The sequence below is a fragment of the Sphaeramia orbicularis genome, chromosome 17, assembly GCF_902148855.1.
Source record: "Sphaeramia orbicularis chromosome 17, fSphaOr1.1, whole genome shotgun sequence".
Classification (NCBI taxonomy): domain Eukaryota; kingdom Metazoa; phylum Chordata; class Actinopteri; order Kurtiformes; family Apogonidae; genus Sphaeramia; species Sphaeramia orbicularis.
The window spans coordinates 27,365,227-27,387,578 of record NC_043973.1 but is presented as its reverse complement, the minus strand read 5'-3'; the positions used below and the strand labels follow the sequence as shown (position 1 = coordinate 27,387,578).

The following is a 22,352-nucleotide window of genomic DNA, read 5'->3' as shown; positions in this document are numbered from 1 at the left end:
TCATGATTGACTTTTTGATCAGCTGTTAAACACATTGCTCTATTTATTAAACAGGTTTAATTAATGTTTTGGTCTGGGGGTCATTTCAACCACCAACACCAGCCTTGTTCCTCTGGCACAGTGACCATTCAGAAACAGAGACAATCCAATTTGCCAGACCTCCTCCCTGCATTCATACACATTACATGCTGAACTCTGGAAGACCTCTCAATCCTGGGATTAGAGAGTGTGATCTCCCCTCTTCAAAGCCCACTCAGCTCTTATTCTTTTCTACTTTATCTTCCGGGGCCTTTTAGGGCCTCAGATGCTTTCCTTATCTGTTGAGTAAATCCACTGGTAAACAATGCAGTTCCTCTGCTGGAGGTGACCAAACACTGCTGAGCGCAAGGGCCAGGAGGCTCTGTGGGGTTAAATACTGAGGAGGGGCCCGCTTAATTAGGGGATTAAGACAGGTCAATGTTTGTGCTTTTACAGCCAGGCCCAGTGTGTGTGTGTGTGTGTGTGTGTGTGTGTGTGTGTGTGTGTGTGTGTGTGTGTGAACTGAAAAGGGGAGGTGGATGGTCAGTGTTTTGCTAGGCAGGCCCATCCTGCGGGCTTTAATCCTGATTAACACATCAGGAAGGGATGACCCTCGGTGACCTGGGCACCAGGCTGTTTGCCGACAATCATCCTAATCCAAACCCTGATTCATATGGGAGGGGGGTTCTGATTTTTAGCTGCATGCTGAGACCGAGGAGTTTGCGCTTCTTCTTCGTATCTTAATTACAGCTGGTTGTATGCACATCCGCCAAACCTCAGCCGGATGAGTACTGAATATTAAAAAAAAAAATACATCAAATATAATGCGAAGAGTACCTGCACCACAGACTCCCAGCGAGTGGTAAATGTTGTGTGCAGGTACTACTTGAATTCTTTAAAAAAAAATAATAATAAAAAATCATATTTAACATTTTACCATTCTGTTCATAATGTTCTCTGTGGAAACAATAGCTTTCATTAATATCTAAAGCGTGCAAAATCTTAATTGGAAAATAATAGGAAAATAAATTTTATTGTCAATGACAGGAAATGAAATAACAAGCAATATTTTTCTGCGTCGCTTGAGTACTTCTACATTTAAAAAAATCTATTTTATAAGATAAAAATCTCCTACAGTATCCTAAGTAGAATTTGAAAGAACCTGGAAGTTTTATAACCTTATCTTGACAAAATAAACAAATATAATGAATAAACACATAAATAAATAATAACTTGGATTTAATACAGGTTTTAGTCTTATTCTCCTACTTTCTTCTAAACAATATTAAAAACAACATGTTTAAATTTCATCATGCATGCAATGAAAATTCTGATTTATATAGAGTTTTCTTGGCCCAATAAAATAATATATGTTAGAAGAAAGTGGCACCCATGGAAAAAAATGAATGTTAAAAATGCAACTATATGAAACAAAACCAAACAAAACTAAATCTTGTCTGTAGTGAACATGTGGGAACTCTCATAGGTGGAATTATGCTGTATTTTTATGGTCAAAAAGATGGATAGTCATTGTAAATAAGTAACTGTTGTGGTGCAAAGTTATTTTATATATTGTATTATTGGTAAAAAGGCCACAGTTAATAAGGGTTTTCTCTGAATACATCCTGTCTTCTGTAGAGCTTCTAGTGGTGAACAATATCATATAATTTGTTGGCTGTTGAAGCATTACAGATGTTGTTTCAACTCTGTAATGATATGACGATAAATGAAAAATTCATACAGTGTTGGTTTCCCAGTATATTGACCAACACTAATCCTAAACATAAGCTTGTATTCCAGTGTTTTTTCTAAATTATTGAATAAAATGTACAACTTTTCAACTGCTGCATTTAAACAGCTATTAGCTGTGAAACCTAAATGTTAAATATATAAAATTAGACACAAAAAATAACTTTAAGAGAATTTTGTGTCATCTTTTAAAGTATTGATACTTTAAAAACATTGTGTCTTCCAATCGATAGAAGCCCCTCCTCAGATTCTGCTCATTTCTATCAATAAAATAACTGTAAACACTTGAAAATGGCTCTCTAATCATACACAGTAAATGAGGCGGTCACAAGGGCCTCTGGCGACTTTATAATGTTTTACAAGCAAATATGTTGCTCATCTTGTGGCCTTACTGAAGCATACACAAATCTATACACGCAATCAGAGTGCAGCTTCATATATTAATCAGTGCTGTGAAGCAGATCAATACAGACACTAAGAGAAATATGTGGAAATCTTTACACGTGCAGACTAATTTTTCAGCTGTTTTATTTGAACAGTAGCCCATTATGTCTGCGATGTATCTTTGATAAACTGTGTCACGTTCAGTAATTGCAAACTTGACGAATGACTTAAGATCATTTATCATAATTGTTCTGTCGCTTGCCACATTAGATGGAGCGGCGTAATCTTTATGTGATAGTTCGACACATCAGCGGGGAATGTGTGTGAAGCCCGGCACTTCCTACAAACACACACACGAAAAACAGACGTGTGTGTCCAGCCTGTGCGACATAAGGAAACAGGCCGGCTGTCAGTGTGTGTCCGCACAATTGTCATATCTCCACTGAGGAGATAGTGTCTTTCCCTTCTTTTGTCGGAGTAACAGGAGAAAAGCTTCATCCTGCCACTGCGCTTGACTGATAGGCCGGCCCTTTGTGACAGGCCAGGGAGCAGGAGGGGGGGTTGGGTTTGAGGAAGGGGTAAGGAGGCATGGGGGGGGAGCAAGAATGCACTCACTGCTGAGGAGCTGCCAGCAGTGAGTGCATTGTTACCCTCACTCACTATTTTTATAGAAGGGGGGGGGGGGGGGGGTTAGAGGAGAGAGGGGGGCATGCAGCGAGTAATTTGGCCCGATGGGTTTGAGGGGAAAAAAAAAAAAAAGGGGGGGGGGGGGGGTGATAATTAAGCTCACATTGACACTTTGATCTCCTTGATTGTGCATTTGACTGGCCTGGGGATCAGCTAGTCACACCACTACCCCCCCAAAACCCATGTGAAGCCAGCAGGACTACCACTATAGCCACCACCCCCCCTTCTCTGAAAAACCCTTTGTAGATAATGGGGGGGTGGCTTATCTTGTCAAAAGTTGCCATGATACTAAAGGAAATTGGCCCTGGACTTTAAAAGGCAGCTCCCAGTAATGTAATGGAGAAGAATGACAGTTTCCAGTAAAGACCACTCCAGTAAAAAGGGGGATTTTTCTTTTTTCTTTCTTTTTTTTTTTTTTAATAATTACTGCAAACCATCCTCCTGCTCACCTACATCCACAATCTGCAGGGGAAGTTTTCTATGATCAAAGGGAAACAAAAACCACCATCATCTTTTAAGAGCATCTGTTAGTTTTTCAAGACACCCTGTATGATTTCAACTAAAACACACACATACACACACACACACCACTGTACACTTTTTTAACCCCGTTTTTTTGCAATAACAGATAAATATTCCTTAACCTGTACTTTACCCAGAGCGATATTTTCTGACCAAGCTATGCAGCTCAAATGCATCACCCTGCAATTATCTCAGCTGGACTCGATTCTTGGCAATTTGCTATGAACGGGGGGATAAGAAGGTCTGGCTCAACATTTTCAGAAGGGACATTATCTTCCATCATTTGAAGGTAAAGAGGATAATAAACAGATGCTGACCCGTTTCAAAAGCCCTCATATAATCACGAGTGATTGCTAATCAATGTGTCAATTACTTCTCTTTCAGTTACATTCGGACGTTTAGAAATGATCCTTACTCTGATGTCTAATTTAATGTTCATTACTACCCCTCCTCTGACCCTTGAAAGAAACGTGCAAATACGTGAAAAGAAATACAACGATGAAAGGATAAAATACATAATGAAATAAATAAATGAATGTACTTTTTTTTTTTTTGAACCAGAGGCATAAGATTCAGTTTGCACCAGAAAATACCTACTGGGATATGTAATAATATTTTCAGCTAATCACGGCTGTCACAGCTGATTATATGGATATGCATGAGTAAACGTTCTATGAAAATATACATTCGCAAACAATTAAGAGGATTAACAGCAAAAATGTTACTCCCATTTGTTGCAATTTTAAAGAAACTAATCATCATCAAAATGCAAAGAAAAGACAAAACAAAACAAAAAAAGGTGAGTCTGAGACAAATTATCCTGAGACCTGACATTATGTAGTTTTTGTGATTCTATTTTTAATACTAAAATGAAATTACAAAAAGCAGAATTTGTATTTTTTTTTATTAGAACTGATCAGTTAATTACAATAAACACAGATTCAATTTGTACAGTGTGTCTTTTATGTATTTAAATGAATATATATGGTAAATATATCTGCAAATCAACCATATATGAGCATGTTACAACCTTTCTCAAGCCTCCTCTCATTCATTTAGCTGCACCTCTGCTGTTGAAGTTTAGTGTTAAGTTGTGTTATGTCGCCATCTAGTGGTTAGAATAACACATGGCTTTTCCAGCATCAACCCAAAGCCTGTGATTAAATGTTACAGCACAGCAGCGACACAATCATACTTACCCAAACTACTATGAGTAGTGAAGGGGAAAAAGATGAGGGGAAGTGCTTACCTGTTTGATAGGTATGGCCCTTCCACTGCCTATGCTGTCTGTTTTACTGTCAACGCTCTTTGCTTGCTCACTGGCTTTCCGCGACTGCAACGAAAACAAGAAAGTCAGTCAACAACTGAAGCGGCACACTGATGATAAAGCAGAGTGGGAGTCGTAGGGTGTGAGGAGAGCATGTGTGTGTGTTTGTTGAGGTGTGCGAGAGAGAGAATAAGACTGGGGGTCAGGGGTGAGGGTAGAGGGGGGGGGGGGAGTGAGGGTTGGTGTTTGAGTGTTTTGTGGAGGAGACTCGACGTTGCAAAATAAAAAGTCTCAAAAAGAAGCTTGAAATTAACAGACAAGCAGACCAGCGGTAACAAACAGCAGTAACACCGACGTGCAAGTTAAAAAAAAAAATAAAAAGTTCAAAAAGAGACCAAAAAACCAAGACCACACTAGACACATTTCAACACAGAGGAGACCAAGACCACCACACATCGAGTCATGACTCAGCCCTGAAACCCTTTAGGAGATCCTTCCCTCTGTGTGAGACCCAGAAGGGGCCCTTAGAGGACCTGCAGACCAACTGCTTAGACCCTTCATCAGCTGTGCCTTTAGCATAGCTGCACCGACAAGGGCTTTTGTAGCGTGATACACAAGTTAATACTCATAACAGGTTAAAAAGGAGAGAAGGGAAAAGGGTTATTTCACAGGTGACTTCAGAACAAGTAGCTTCAATCCGAAACCTGGAGGAAGATAAGATTATTCTGCAAACATTCTGCACATGTCAAACAGGGTCAAAAAAGGTTAAAATGCATCAACATTTTAATTTTAGTCTCTGGTTGAGCCTGCGGAGAGAGCAAATGTTAGATAATAAAATCAATATTAAAAAGACAAAAAAAAAAAAAAAAAAAAAACTTCCCACCCCAACACAAATAAAAAGATGAGGTACAGATACGGACAGACATGAGTGTGTATGGTCTCACTCAGAACATGAGAAATGTCCAGTCACCAATGGAGAGAGGTAGAGTCTGAGTTCAAGTAAACCAACTCTGCTTTATATTTTTTCCAACAGTTTATTTTTTTCTTTATGATGACTTGTTTAGCTTCTATACAGACACCATACAAAGCAAGTCACAAATTCACTTCAAAATATTCAACAGATTGAGCCAAACATTGCAGTTCCCACAAAATATAGGATGGACAATAAAGGCATTATTTCATATATTCCTTATATGTATGTACTTTTTATAGAGTACCATTGTAAATAAAATACAATACAAGATATACAGCAGTCTATATTTTTCGTCGATCCGTTCATGATAGAAAAGCGATTATGCAAGAGTTCATAATCTCTGTACCAAACCTGAACTGAGAAAAAATGTAAATAAATCAAATGAATCGAAAAACAATACAACGTGGAAAAATAAATAACTTTAAATAAAATCAAAAAGAAAGAAAAAAAAACAAAACAAAAAACAAATATTAAGGTTAACTACATTCATACAAGTCGGTGCAACCCAGTTTCATTTCTTGTCACCTTTCAGAATAGTCTCACTACTCTGTCTACTCTGAGTTTTATGAAGGCCTTCATAAAATTACCCGATCTGACTCTAATCTGAAACACCTCCATGATAGTACAACATAAAACCACATTTCCAGTTCCATTAAATATCTCAATACTCCCTGGAAAATAAGAAGGAATCGAATAAATATGGACCAAATCAATGTAGGAAAATCTATAAAGGAAGAACAAAAACAACTTGGCACCTCTAGTCCTTGAGTCCTCATTTATGGCAAAAGGCAGTGTGATGTCATGTAAGGAGCGGTTGTGTCCTTTGGGTGGCTGGATAACAGTTCCAAGAGTGACTTGACTGTACAGTGTGTTTGTTTATGGGGTGTCTGAATGGGGTGGGGGGCAGGGGTGGACGGGGCATTTCCAGGAGTGTCCCTACAGTCTCACTTCATGATATTTGACAGTCTATTTTCAGTGAGCACTCAAATGGACTCGACTTTAAGCTGCGTTACACTCATCAAGTCCTACGTTTCCATATAGTGCAAGTTCTATGCCTTACCCTGAATGCATCAAAGCACAGAGAGTAAAGCAGCAACACGCTGTAAGTCCTCAATCAATAATTTCCTCTTTCTATCAGGATTGGCAAAGCAGGGGGACTCTTTTTTTTTTTTCTTTTTTTTTTTTTAAACCATCATGTTCTTCTAATTCGGAAGGAGTTGGAAAGCCCTTTTTGTTGAAGAAAGGTTGGAAACAGAAGCACAAATCTGCAAATATTGAAAAACAGTGTCAAATGTTATTTTTTTGTTTCGTTTTATGCCGTTTATGTTTCGTTTCACGTAGAGATCCAGTAACAAGTCAAAGTGACAAAATGTGAAATGGGAGAAACAAAATGGCAGACAGGAATAAATGGAATGAGTATGAGTACGTCGCAATGGAGTTAAGTATAAAAAAATGCAGTAATATTCATCTAAGCTCCTAAACAGTGTGCTTTTAACACAAAAAAGGGACAGACAGCCTGAAGACTTCAGGAAACCACAGACAGATTACAAACACACACACAGTTTAGTTATTGACCATGGAAGCACTAGGAAGAGAGTGATGTGGACTGTACTGACACCTAGTGGCCGAGGACAGTTATGGTAGAAACTGGTTTGTGATGATGCAGTTCGTGAGACTGATATTTGTGAAGGTGGTGAAAAGACAGAGTGAGAAGAACTTCTGGAGTAAAGCTTTGGGTTTTAATGAATCAATTGAAAACCAGTTTATTTTATTTTAATCAAAGACCAAAGTAATATACTGTCAGGATTCAACTTTAAACCTGACAGCAATGTGGTTTTTAACTCGTCAACACTGTCAATACACTGCAATGGATTTGAAGAGTCCCAATGCCAGTGCCATGAATGTGACAATATTACTTTATTCTTACAAATGGACTGAATGTATTTCTTGCAAAAAATGTCCAGAAACAAAATTCTAGATGCGATAACTAACTGATATTGATCTTTTGAAGTCTGTCGAAGCTTGTCATCGGATGACATTAAGGCATAAATCTTTCACATGTCTCTTTAAAACTCCCCCAAAAACATAAAGTGAACTACTTACAACAATGTGGCAAGAAAATGAAGGGATTACTACAGTCGATCAGTGACTTTGAGAGAACTTCAGCACAGAGGTTGATTCATTTATTTACTTTTTTTTTTTTTTTTTTTTTTTTTTAAATGGACAAAGCTAGGAAAGCGACATCCTCGATAACGTCGGACTGATGGAATATTTTCTCTTTCTGTTGTTTTGAAAATGGCAAAATGGTCGCAAGTCTTCCTCTCCTTAGCCCATTGAACTCTTCCAAGTGTCACTGGAGAAATGTCGCCCCGTTTACTCTCCGTCCCCTCCTCCTCCTCCTCCTCATCATCATCATCCTCCTCCGTTTCCTCCCTCTCCCTCCCTCCCTCCTCCCACCCTCCGCTCGCCGCTCCTCAGAAGGTCATGAGCTGAAACTCCCGCTCGGCTTGCCACTCCGGCACCCACACTGGGTAGGTGGCGTGCTTCGGCATCTCCATGACGCGGACGGGGAGAGGCTCATTTCTCTGGTGGACATGGTTAGTCACTACCTAGCAGGGGGGGAAGGGAGACAACAAGGGGAGCTAGCACACAGCCTGTACTGCTTGGATGCCACAAGCTTGTGGCTGTCACAGCAGCTGGGGGGGGAGGGGGGTTACAGGGTGAAGGCAGTAGGAGGAAATAGAGGAGAAGAGGGGGGGGATAGGGAAGTTAGAGAAGGAGTTAGTTAGAAAGAGATAGGGGAGAGAAAGACTGAGGAAGGAGGCAGGGGGGTCACAGAGGGGAGATGTACCAGGAAGGAGTTATGTAATCTCAAGTAGTCTGATCTCCATCTTATAAAGCTCACAGAGTTCTGGTGAAAATAAATAAATAAATAAATACAACTTTGAAAAACCTGAGTCAGTTTTACGATGCACGGCTGCTTTTCTTTTTTGGGTACAAACAAGCTCCATATGAACTTATTTAAAAATCCTTAATTCAAAAAAATAACAGCGCACATTTTGGCAGAGAGTTTTTACCGACCTCCGCAAACTTCAACATCCAGAGGTCTGGCTACGTGAGATTAGTAAAAGGCTTAGCAGCGAAGAAGGCTGGTGTAGGAGGGAAGAGAGAGAAGGAGAGGTGGTGCAGGCTGGGCAGAAGAAGAAGAAAGAAAGAAAGAAGGAGGGAGGAGAAGAGGGCAGAGGCTACGAGGAAAAGACAAGCTTAGGACAGCTAAAGAAATTAGAGTGGTTAGTGCACACATATGCAATTGGTAAGAGCAAAGGGTAAATATGACAGGACATGGGGTAAAGAGCAGGCACACAGGGGTTGGGGTTCTGGTGTGGTAGTGGATCTTGGTTTGGGGCCGAAATACTGTAATTGGAGGCCGGGCCGGGGGGTGTTATTTAGACTCAGCGAGATGGTTCGTTGTCGGATTGGAAATTAGAGAAGTTGAGGCCGTGGAAGGTGTGGGCATGCGTTACAAAAACAGTGGTTGGACTTTTAGTTTAAGCTCTGTTGGGCAGGAGAAGTGGTATTGGTGGGTTGTTGCTGCCGTCTCTCCCCAAAAGGGAAGTCACTGCAAAGAAAGGATCTAGTAAAAATAAGAGGGGAGGGGGGAAGGGGGGAGGGAGGGAGGTCAAAGATTTAGACAGCGCAGAGGGCCCAGTTTGTTATGGGTGAGATGAGAAACTTAATCCATGTGCTCCATGTGTTACTACATCCAATTAGAAAAAAAAAAAAGACATGAAAAGACATTTTTTCCACAGTGTTTATCTTTGAATTTTGCTCCGAGAGGCTTTTTTTTTTTTTGTCATGTTTGGGGATCTACTATGTTTTGTTTAATTCTTTTTTTTTCTCCTTTGCCCATTGTGCTGTGTGAACAAGACGCTTTCTTTGCCTGCATCGGAGGCAGGAGAGGTGGCTTGGAATGCGTTTGGAGCTACCTGTCTCCCTCTGGTGGACAAAGTGGCAACGTGCCTCCTAGTAGTGAGAGTGGGTGTTGCTTTGCATCAGCTGTCGCATACTTACTGTGAAAATGTTGGAGCGGCGCTTTGACTGCTTGCGGATTGGCGTGGGCGTGTTGGAGGCAGCGATGGTCTCAATGCGCATCTCCCGCTGACTTATGCTGGGGGTGGAGGGAACAGAGGAGGAGTAGTCGCTGAATGCACCCCCTCCATTGGCCGCCTGGGGAGCGAAAGGGATTAAGAGGAACCGACAGAATTAGAAGAAGAGATGGAAGACGAGAGAGAGAGAGAGCGAAGGGAGATTGAATGTCACAAAGGGAAAGAAAGAGAGAAAACAATCAAAAGCAGGTCAGTTTGGGATAAATCGAAAGCAGACTTCTTTACGTAACAGCATCGAGCTCCGACTGAGCTATGATTAGGAATGAAAACAGAGCTCCTAAAGTGGAAGGTGCGGATCTTACCTGGTTAATGTGAACGGAGGGAATGGATGCAGCGGGGACTGATGAGTGGCTGGGAGAGTTAGGGAGAGATTTGCATGGACCAATAGAAAGCTGCTGCTTTTTCCTCATGGCCACAACCTTCTGGGCAACTGCAGCAGAGAGGGAGACAGCAGCAAAAACATAAACAGGCTGCACTTAAACGCATCTTTGCAAATATTTCACAGAGGTTTTATGCTTTGGAAATCCACCTGCAAATACAGAGGAGTGGCAATCAGAGAACTGACATCTTAAAAATGCATCTAAAAAACCAAATCCTGCCAACATTAGACATTTTTTAGTCCTGACTTCATTGTATTTTTAATATGTCTAAGTGTCAAGTGTATTTTAACCCTTTCATGCATACTGGTCACTACAGTGGACAGTTATTCTACAGCTGTTCTCTTGTATATTCATGGGTTTTGTTGTTTTAGTTCCATAGCAGCCAACACAGTGGACACTTATGCATCATCTCATACACTGACATTCATACAATTACTGTAACTTTGCTGTTCTTGATAAATCTGATCTGCACTAACATGTCTGAGTGTAAATCAATTGCTAATTATGATTAGACTGTAATTAACAGTTTTCTTATTCAAAAGGTTTTTTTTTGTTGCATATTATCGCTATAAAGTGAGTAATAACTAGTATTAGAGTATGTTAAAATGTGAGAAAACATCAGATTAGCTGAATGAAATATGTTTTTATTTCATAGTTTTCACATAGTATATCACTTTTGATAAAGAATAAAAAACATGCACACCAGTCACTACATTTAAAAGGATGTTTTAAATTAAGGTATTCAATTAATATAAAATATTAGGATAAAGTAAGCCAATTATCAATATGAATCTATGATTTTGCTAAGATTATATTATTTGTTTTAATATATTATTGTTTAAAATGGTGCCATCTTGTTATCTTTTTTTTGTGTCTGCAGATTTCCTTCTTGTAAATAGGCATAAATATGCTGTTGTTTCAGCCTATGCCTTTTCACCCATGTTTAATATACAAATCCAAACTGTGTGTATGTATATAAATATCATGTTTTGTTAAATGGACGAATGAATTACAATTACTACTACTACTACTACTTTCTGATGATGGTTTCTTTGCTTCAAAAATTTAAAGCATGAGTGGACATTTTTGTAACTCCTTAAAAAGTAGGGTCATAAAAAATTGAAAACGCATTGTTTTTTTCATGTCTAAAGAGGAATAAAAACATTCAGGAAAAAAATCTCGACTAAGGTTCTGATAATTCATGCATGAAAGGGTTAATATTTTTTCACTTACTTTGTCTGATGTGTTATTGATTGTATTGCAAAACTTGTATTGTACTCATCTGTGTTTAGGTATTTTAAATGTATGTTTTAAAAATTGTAAGTTTATAACCTTGTGCTTCCTTTTTAGGGTGACAGTTCAACATCTGTCCAGGGACTGCAGATGCACGTACTTGAAGATAGATTCTGTTCATTTAAATGTTATTTTGTTTTTGTCTTAATTTGCTTTGTTTAGTTTTATTTTGTTTCTTTGCATGTTCTAAATAAATAAATAAAAATAGTCAGTACACCAACTCTGGTGCATTTACAGCAATGTGAATTAATGTGCAATATCCCTGTTAAACAAACAAACAAACAAATAAATAAATAATTTTAATACTTCTGACTATTTATTCAGTTCAAGTGACTTTGTTTATATCATATATGTTTTGTATCAATGCACTGTTTCAAAGCTTTGCACAGGGAAAACTGTGGTCTGTTTTACTGGTCTTATTAGGCCACTGAAATAAAAGTTGAGTTAAAAAAAAATGGCATAACAGGTGATAAACCTGAATTATCCATGTGCTTTTCCAGACTGCCTATTACATAACCTTATTGTAGTACTAATATTGCTGATGTATGGTGAGTGGTGAGACTGAGCTTCTGTTCCTGGAAAGGTTGAGTGTGTGACATCTAGTGGTGAAGCTGCAGATTGGCTGCAGAAAACACAGATGTCCTATTGTTACAGCCAATTTTTATTTCATCCATTCTAGGCTTTTGGGGAGATATTAACTCTGGTCCACAGGCAAACATAGTAAACGAGGAGAATATGGCTTAACTGTAGATGCCACCAGCTATAAAACAGAAAAAAGAAGAATTGACAGTCCCTTTGAACTACTGTAGAAACATGGTGGCACAAAATAGTGGACGTCATAAACGGTGACCTGCTGCTCACTCTGTAGACATAAACCGCTCATTATAAGGTTATGAAACACACTGGTTCTCATGAAAACATAATAATGACTTATGTATCTTCCCTTTCTGCTGTTAGATCCTCCTCTATATCGCATATTTGACCGCAAAAAGTGAGAAAATAGTGCATTTACACTTCTAATGACTAAACCGATCAAACAGGCGACAAAAACATCAGATCTGAATAGTGATGGAAATAAAGATTTGTTTCATAACTTATTTTGGTTTCATGTGAGGCTGGGCAATAGGGTCTGTCATATTAATTTGATTAATAAAGGTTTTGATTTCTGAAAATTATGAAAAACAGCATAAAAGGTTAGTAAAGAAAGAGTATTTGTGAATCCTGTTTTGTCTCAAGTTCATTTAGTCAGAAAGCAATTGATTAATATTGTAAATTGTCCATAACACTGAAAAACTCAGACATATTTTTTTGGTAAATACAGAGTAAGTCAGTGTTTTTACTTAATATTCAACCTTTTTTTAGTGCAGATGTAAACAGACTGAACTGAATATAACCGTCGCTGCAGGTATATTTAGTACATTTCCACAGAGTTAGGACATGAAGCATCTTTAAAATGTGTTAAGAGTCCAAGGGGAAACTACTTTCTTCATTGTGTAATTAAAAAAAACACTATCATTAACCATATTAATGACACAAAGCCCAGCAAAGTAAGCAAAGCTAATTCCAGCCAGATGAGAGGCTCATATGAGCACATTACACCAACCACCTCAGGCCATTTGTTTTACAGTCAGGTTATAAACCACATGCTGCAAGGTGGCTTATATAGTCCATATCTCCTGGGATAAGTACCTCTATTCTCCAGCAAAGTAATCATACACAATTGATACTTGCAATTTTGCCAGTCACTCTCTGAAATCCACAGTGTGATGTTAGCCAAATGAGATCATTGTCAATGTCTGCAAGAACTGATTTGCCATGCGGTCGGTGCAACCTGTCATTTAATTCACAGCACACTCGTATGAGGAACAGGGTGGGGCGAGGGGAGGGGAGGGAGGTGATGTTCATGGCTGCGTGATGTGAATTAGCACTGAGGGAAAGAGAGATGATTTGAAGTTACGCTGACAGCTGGGACCATAACGCCCGGCTGCCTGCTGCAGCATGGCAATAAGGGAAGGAGGCAAGAGCGATGTAGAGCGTTCTCCAGACAGCCGACACTCCTTCATCTCTTTTAATTATTTCAAATTGGGCTTCAGGAAGCAATTAAAGCAGGGAAGGAAGACAACGTGCCTGTGCATCAACAGTCAAAGAAAATGTAAAGTGAATGCTGTGCAGCATATTCAGATGTTTTGTGAAGGCATGACAAGCTTTGAAAGGAGCTGCAGCCTTGGGGGATAATAACGACACTTCCATGGCTTCAGTTATGCATCGAGGGACATTTTCAGCTTCCAAATCCACTTCATCCTTTTAAGAGACATTACACAGATATTTCTCTATTCTATACCCACTAGTTTCTATCTTATGCATACAATGATACATTCTGATTCATGTTTTTATACTCAGTAATACATGCAGATAATGTATTTCTGCTGATTGTTAAAGTCTGTTAATCCTGCTCAATTATTCTCAGAGCTTTATAGCGTCAAGGAATATTAAAAGGGTCATATTTTGCTAAACCCACTTTTATTAGTCTTTGGTACATTTATTTGTGTATTTGGACCCTAATAGCTCAAAAAGTTTGAATTTGAACCCTCCAGGTGCTGCAAAGCTATCTTTATATTCATTTCGGCAAAAATCAAGTGGATTTCTAGAACTTGCTTTAATTGCTTCTTAATTTTTTTGCGTCTATAACTTGTTACTTCACAACATTTGCACATATAAGGTCAAAACTTCCGACGAACATTTCTCAGAGTACAGAGAAACGGGACAGACCAACACAGTCAACAACATGGAGGGGGTGGAGCTTGAAGTGGCTCATTTGCATTTAAAGGGCCAGCGCTCAAAATGACCTTTCTGGTGTCATTACTCAGAAATAGTGTTGAAGATGGACCTGTGGAGTTGAATTAATGAAGAATTCCGACCCAAGCATAGCATTTACAGTTTATGTAGACCACAGGGAAATGTTTTAAAATGCATAATTCTGTTTAAAAAAGCAAAATATGGCCCCTTTAATGTCTATTGTCGCTCCTCCACTCCACATAAAAAAAGCTGGGTAAAACTTGATGTTAAGGGTTGACAGATTCACTGCTGACTGGCTGCTTATTCACGTAAATATTAGTAGTATATCGGCTGACACATTAAAACATTTAGTAATGATTTACCATGATCATATTCTACAACCATTTGCCCTCAATAAGTTTCTAATTACATACTTAGTGTCAATAAACAGTAATTAGATTGTTAGTGAGGGAAAACTGTAGAATATGGTCATACAAAAATAAATCACTATTACTGTACGTGCCTTATAAGAGCCAACAGAAATAGACAGAAATATAAAGATTAGCTCTAATGTGTGAATCTTACCTAAGCTGACCATATCTGACCAGTTAACTTAAAATGGAAAGCCATTCTAGCTGCAGGCTCGTATTTCTGGTTCAATACTGATAATTCAATTCAAGAACTGTTAAATAAATCTTGTGGTCTTGCTAAACAGAAGAAAATCCGATTAGTGACTGTAAATGCCGCTGTTGGGAGGCCCATCTCACCATCCTGGAAGACTCTCTCCACATTTAGGCCGTAAGTGGAGCAGGTCTCGTAGTACGTGCAGCGTTTCAGGTCATTTGACAACTTTCTGGCCCGCGAGTCGTCGATCACTCTGGGGTTAGCGGCGCTGATTGCATCTAAGAAAACAGAGAGAGGGATATTAGCAAACATTTTATTAAAAGCATAAAGCTGGTGATAGTCTACATGTTCGTCATTGATGAAAAAATTCAATGGCTTAGTTTGTCGCTGTGGTAAAAAGGTGAGAAACAGACATGTAATTTTGAAGAAAATGGCTGAATGAGTTTCTAAAACAATTGGTAACTGCAGATTTTAGTCAGAATCCAGTCCAAAGAGAGTAAACAGTTCTTTTGGACCATTTTCAGCTGCGGATTTTGTGCAGGATTATGTATGTGAAGTAAGTCTATGTTTATTAAATATAGAGAATGAAGGAACATGTGAAACAATGTACCAGTGTAGCCCTAAGATATTGGTCAACAAAGTGATTTCAGCAGTAGGGGTGTGAATTGGCAAGAATCTTGCGATACAATACAAACCACAATATTAGGATCATGATATGATACATCGCAATATATCACGATACTATTACCAAGGCTATATTTTTTTGTTTTTCTTATTTTAAGATTATTTCCTGTAAAAATGGTATTACACCAAAAATATGCATGAATACTAAACAAATTTTATTTGATCAGAACAGGATCTATTGCTGTATCACAAAATGTTCCTCTGTAAAGACTTAAATTATGTTTCACAGACATTACAGTTTAAGATCCTGCTAAAATATTCATATTCTATTAGTTGTGAAAACAATGCATAGCGGACAGTCCCTGAATCATCCAAAATCATAACATTATTTTTGTGCAACAAAAGAACTAACATCTGCTTCTCTCAGATAGTAAAAAGTGCTTTAGGATGCTTGAAATAACCATTATTTAACAAAACAGTGTTAAATAATGATAAAATATAAACAAAAAAGATAAACAAAAATGAACCCTCACCATGTCTGCAAATGAATAAATACCAAAAAATATCTATACGGTACATTTTAATATCGATACAGTATCGTGACATGAAATATTGCGTTTTATTGCAGAACCGATATTTTCTTCCATCCCTGTTCAGAAGTATTTTTATGCAGCGTTTTCTGTGCATAAAGTATAAAACTAGGAATGATTTGTTGACTAAACTTTATGTGCTGTATCAAATGTAGTGCAAACACCTTGTGTTCCAACTAGGACCATGGGGACCTCAGCTGTGTTCCTATAGGTCGATAGGCGTAGAAAGTAATTGTAGACTGTCTGGAAGCTGATCTCATCCTCCAGGCTAAAGACGAAAACCACCGCATCCACCCAGGCAGCAAACTGTGGACAGAGCAGAGGTGGGAAGTATAAGACGTTCCATTGTTGCACATAAACACCAAACGTTACACAAGCTTGTGTTAAAAGCACAGCAAACTCTTGGATAATGTACAACTAATAAAAAGTTGACAGTTCATTCTGGACTGAAATTAAAGCTGGATGTGCAATTTCCATTTTATTCAACATTATGGGCTCCTCATGATTATTCATAATAGCAGTCTTAGCTAAAACTCAATAATGTATAAATGCAATATCAATTTAAAAAAGCAGCAGTAAGAAATAAACATTAGCAGAACAATATAAGACCACTAATGAGATGGGAGGAATATTTTCAGACTGAAGATAACAAGCCAGCTGGTGGTACTTTAAGTGTTTTTCTGAGCAACAAATGTCTGCACAGAATCTTGATTTTGCAAATGGACTATTTTTCAGTATTTTAATACAGTAAAAACTTGATTAAACCAAACTAAAGCAACTGAAACACTGAGTTTTGAATGTTGCAGTTTATTTTCACGGTGAAGTTCTATTCTCAGACAGAAGGGGGCAGTGTCGTAACAGCAATAGTGGGCTGAAATTTTAGTACAAGCACTAGGTAGACTGACAGAGAATGATTAAAGACTACTACTGAAATCATCTTTTTTCCCTGTATTCCCCAGAGCTGCCCTAATTTGAGATTTTCTGTATTTGCTCTGTCATATACATTAATAACCCCACGCAGCTCATGATCAATGTGGGAAAGACATTTCCCGGAGCAGTAGAAATCAATCCTAATCACCATCAATTGTAGAGTGGAAACCTACAGAAACCTCAGAGTAGTACCAAGTGTGACAATCGAGTGACAACTATTTCCTCGCATTGCCCTCGTCTTCATTCAGCTTTCACATCTCACCCAGACCCCCAGAGGGAATGAATGGCAAATGGAGCCTCCGAGCTACAACTCAGCGCAGCCTCCTGTGAGTGGGAACATAATGGAGGCCTTTAATTATGCCACTAATTATACAGGCAGCTGACAACTGAGCCAAACTCATTTCTATTCCCTAATCTCACAGAGCGTAATGCAAACGCAATTCTGAGCTTTGCCAAACTAGGTATACGTAGATGTAACACACACACACACACACACACACACACACACACACACACACACACACACACACACACACACACACACACACACACAGAGTTAAGTCCTGTGAGACCAGAGACACTGAATCTATGAATGAAGCCACAAGCAAAACTGTTCATATGTGGTAGGGTCAGGATGAAACTGAATTTTAATAAATCTGTTTTCATTAATTTTTACATTAGGGAGATAAATATTTAACCCCTAAAGACATTGTGTTACTTTTGTGGCAATTACAAAATTGAATCTTTCTCTATATTTAATTTTTCTTAAGTGATTTATCACCATTTACTCTAATATTATCCTCTGTATTTTGCATTTTCAAGTGAAAATCTGTTTCTTTCCCTATATTTGATTCACTGATCATATAAATGTTCATTAACCCTTTCATGCATAGAAGTCACTACAGTGGGCAGCTATTCTACTGATGTTCTCTTGTATATTCATGGATTTTGTTGTTTTAGTTCCGTGTCAGCCAACATGCATCATCCCATGCACTGCAATTCATACCATTACTGTAACTTTGCTGTTCTTGATAAACCTGATCTGCACTAAAATGTTTGAGTGTAAATTAAATGCTTGTTATTGTTATTAGACTGCCATTTTTTAAATAAAATGTGTTTCTTTTTGCATATTATCTCCATGAAGTGAGTAATGACTAGCATTAAGAGTACGTTAAAATGTGAGAAAACATCAGATTAGCAACTTTAAAAAAGTTCCGTGTCGTTTCCATGTGAACGTTTCCATGTGAGAAAACATCAGATTAGCAACTTTAAAAAAGTCTTTATTTCATAGATTTCACACAGTATATCAGTAAATACACGTTTATTTGCTTCAAAAATTAAACCTATGGTGTGCAGCTGCAACTCTATGAAAAATAGGCTCAAAAAATTTTCAATCACATTGGGTCTTTTTTTAATGATTGAAGAAGAATAAACATACTCTTGTTTAAGGCTCTCATAATTCATGCATGAAAAGGTTAAAGATCAGATTAAAGTTGAGGATTATTATATTAGAAACACAGAAAACTGAAGAAAAAGTGACTTTTTCAGTTAAATCGATCAATAACTGATCATAAACCCAGTGTGTCCATCCACTGTCATTGATCCAACTCCATGGGTTTTACTGGTGAATCAATGTTGTAGACGATGACAGTGTTTCCACGTTCGCTATGGAGCCTCTGAACGTCCAAATGGGTCATATCTGATGACCATGAAAAGATGACAAACTGTATTTTACACCAATTATTTACATGTATTGATAATTTAAGTGCGTCAGAAGTTATTAAACATTTTACATTGGTAAATGATTTTGGTCACCGGTGGATGTTTGAGTCTTTATGGGTTAAAAAGTAGAAGATATTCATGAAGACAAACATTTTAATCAGACATTTTGGTGATATATATATATATATATATATATATATATATATATATATATATATATATATATATATATATATACACACACACACACACACACACACACACACATTTTTTTATAAGTGGTTCTGTTCAGTTAGTGGCAAAGTTCCAGACAGACATTAGAGTCAGTTTGGTTTCATGTGTTTTGAGGATATTAAAGCTACAGTCCTCAATAGTTTTTTTTTTTTTTTTTTTTTAGCATAACTGGGCAATAATTTCCCTGTTTACTCTTCAGCATATTGTAATTTAAGTGATCTGAGAAGACATGGGACTTCTGCATCTACTCCTTGCCTGTGTTTTCAGGCCTGTAAGAGGGATATCTACCCTGAAACACCCCGATTTTGGCTAAACACAGGCATTTTCAGACAGATATAGGGGTTTAATATGTGACAGATCCAACTATTGAGCCGATTCTGCCTGATGTGACCACTCCTGGCTTCACTTTTCCAGTTGAGCTGTATTTATATTTGGCCTTTTGATTTGGACTAAGAGGAAAAAGCCAGAGAGAGGTCAAGGTAACTTTATTTATACCCGTAGGTAGACTTTATCTGCAATAACAGGAGAGGGCATCTGAATTATATAACTTTAAGACAAAACAAAACACAGACAGAAGACAATAACAAATACTCATGGGAAAGTACTCTCAGAGGCTCCCCTGATCTGGACTCAGCTAGAAATAAAATAAAATATCAAATAAATATATTGAATTAAAATACCAGGGTAAAGAGAATGTCAAACCATAGTCCCTTGAAGGCTTCAGTAAAAGGTTAAAAGGTTAAAAAGTGCACACCAACTTATTTAAAAAACTAACAGCAGCGTTAACCTGGCAAGAAAACGTCAAACTGTAATAAATAGAAACAAATGATAAACTTCAGTAAAAAGTGCACAAAGACTTGTTAAAAAAAACATAATTAATAAAAATAAATAACTGATAGATACCAATAAAAGGTTAAAAAAGTACACAAAGACTCATTGAGAGGAGGTGTGTATCATCAAATTCTAGCATTTTTGATTCCAGTCTGCACTCACACATATTAGATGACGGTATTTCACTTCATTACCATCATAAATCAGGAAAAAAACCCATTAGAATTGGAATTCTTTTCTGAAATACTGTACAAACCTACGCTCTCTGTAGATATAAACGACCACGATGATCCTTACTTTTATGGGATTCTACTCTACTGGAAACATAATCACGAGTATTATATTCCACTTAAGTCCATTTTAAATTCACCAGGTAGGATTAGTAGGAAAGACTTGCTCAATAACGTCATCAGACTGTGTTCCCTTCAGGAAATCAAAGCTTACTTATTGATCTGTTGCTGCCAGTCCTTAAGTGTTTTGGGTAGAACAACCACACAGGGCTTCAACACCGCTCTAAACTGTCCCGCAGAGAAGTAATGGTCTGTGTCTAAACATTTCCTGTCTGCCTGATTTTTGTTTTTGGAGTCTTACCTGCAATTCTGGAGGCCCTCCTTCATCTCTGATCAGAAGAAGGTAGCTCTGCCCGTCCACGACTATTTCTTTCTTGAACCGTCCACCTGTGAAAAAACAGATTTAATCAAAAAGTGTCCATCTAGCTGTGACGGTCCAAGTCAATAATCATGTATATTACAAGCACTAGCTGTTTCTGGTGTGGTAGAAGACTACCCAAAGACATCATAAAATAAATGACAATTCACCAGATGAACCCTAATTCAATATCAGAGCACAGCTTGACGGGGCTCATAAAAGTTTGCGATGTGAGATGTGCCCAAGTTCAGATCAGTTCAGATCTCCTGATTGTGTCGCTGCCAGAATCACACACCGACAGGAACCCAAGTCTCTCTGGAGCCAATTACGTGGGCGAGAAACTGCCATTTAGCGTATCCAATGCACAGCTGCCGAGGGAACCGGTGCGGAGCCACTGTCACTACACTGCCACAAGTCTTGGAAAGCCACAACTTTGACTTGACAAACATTATCAATGCAGTATATCCAGTCTGTCACATCATTACATTATGATGAGCTGCAGCGTTTGAAGATCTGTTTTCTCACATTATGCTTTACAATGAAATGATAAGACAAGGGGAATACATTTAGCACAGCCAGGAAAAAGGGACTAAGTATTTCAAATAATCAGGGGCTTATGTGAACTGGAAAGCCTCGGGTCAAAGGAAGTCCACTGGACAGCGATGAGGAGCAACACCAGCCCCACGTAACCACATTCTCCTCCTCTCTTCTTCATTTCTTTTCTAATACAAACACATGCTCCTTGCCGCTAGCAAAGCTAGTTGCAGATAAAGAAGAGACCAATGGGAGAACCCCTCAGTAAATTAGATTTTGCATATCATTTGAATGGTTTGCGATCCTGCTGAGATTAAAAACATTCAAATGAGAAAGTTGCGAGGCTAGAGATGTCCCTCGGAGTGAAAACACTGCCTTATGAATACTGAAATATGCTGAAAGCAATTTGACAAAATTGAATAATGTGCACAGTCGAAAACGTCTAGGAGTGATCATGAAACGCATCAAAGAATTATGCTGAAGACCTGGGATGTACAGACAGGAAAAAAAAAGCACACTTGTTATGCACTTCCTGAGTTTCATAAGCAGACGTGTTAGTCAAGGTCTTCACATTATTAGATAATAAGAGCGTCAGAAGCTGTACTTTTGCAGCCTGAATTTTCCTTCCAGCATATTAAGAACTCTATATCAGTGGTAGTTCTATTGACCCTACTGTAGATAAGGGCTGTAATTTTTAATAGGCGGACAGTATTCCTGTCTCAGCAAACACTACATATCCACTTGAGCCACACTTCCACCCTGTTAAGTCCACTTTAGCCTGCCTGGCAAATAGGGGATTCTCCCATCCTCTTACACAGGCTTTCAAGCCCAGTTGGATGCTGGTTGTGTAACAGAGAGAGAGAGGCAGAGAGAGGGTTTCTTTTTTTTTTTTGTACTGAAGTCGCAGAGCTTTAGAGACTCTGACAAAGGACTGAGAAACTGTGTCTGCATGTCTCTGAATCCTGTTTAAAAAAAAAAAAAGGCAAAAAGATGAGGAGGATCTCTTTACAGAGTGAGCATAACAGAATCAGAAGCGCACAGAAAAGAAATGATTTATCAGAACACTGTATGAGATCTGTCAGAGCCTATATATATATATATTTCCATATATATACAGACCACAACATATTCTAGAAGTATCTCTGTAATCACCCACTGTAATGAAAGCAGATCTGGTGAAAATGTGGATGGAAACTGAGGTAAACATTTCACTTACATAATCATCCAGAATTTTGTTGTCATTATTTAGAGCAGAGTCAATACAATGCATCAAAAACAGGTCTGTGCTGTTAATGATTCCTCTACGTTGCTACGTAATTAAGAATTATATCTATTTGTTATGAAAAGAAGACCTTGCAGACACAAGGTAAGTCGGTAGGCACAAGTATGTAAGCATACTCT

The 22,352-nt window shown here is 38.2% G+C and overlaps 1 protein-coding gene across 2 annotated transcripts in view; it reads right to left on the bottom strand.

The window, feature by feature from the left end:
- The window catches only part of LOC115436983 (arf-GAP with GTPase, ANK repeat and PH domain-containing protein 3), an 88,862-nt gene that overhangs the window by 45,987 nt on the left and 20,523 nt on the right, over positions 1 to 22,352 (bottom strand). For both annotated transcript variants that reach the window (XM_030160023.1, XM_030160021.1), the window contains exons 4-9: positions 20,361 to 20,446; positions 16,217 to 16,358; positions 14,982 to 15,116; positions 10,069 to 10,196; positions 9,672 to 9,827; positions 4,610 to 4,693 (exon numbers count right to left, since the gene is read on the bottom strand). In XM_030160023.1, the coding sequence (XP_030015883.1) occupies positions 4,610 to 4,693; positions 9,672 to 9,827; positions 10,069 to 10,196; positions 14,982 to 15,116; positions 16,217 to 16,358; positions 20,361 to 20,446 (731 nt within the window). The remainder of the gene's footprint in view (positions 1 to 4,609; positions 4,694 to 9,671; positions 9,828 to 10,068; positions 10,197 to 14,981; positions 15,117 to 16,216; positions 16,359 to 20,360; positions 20,447 to 22,352) is intronic.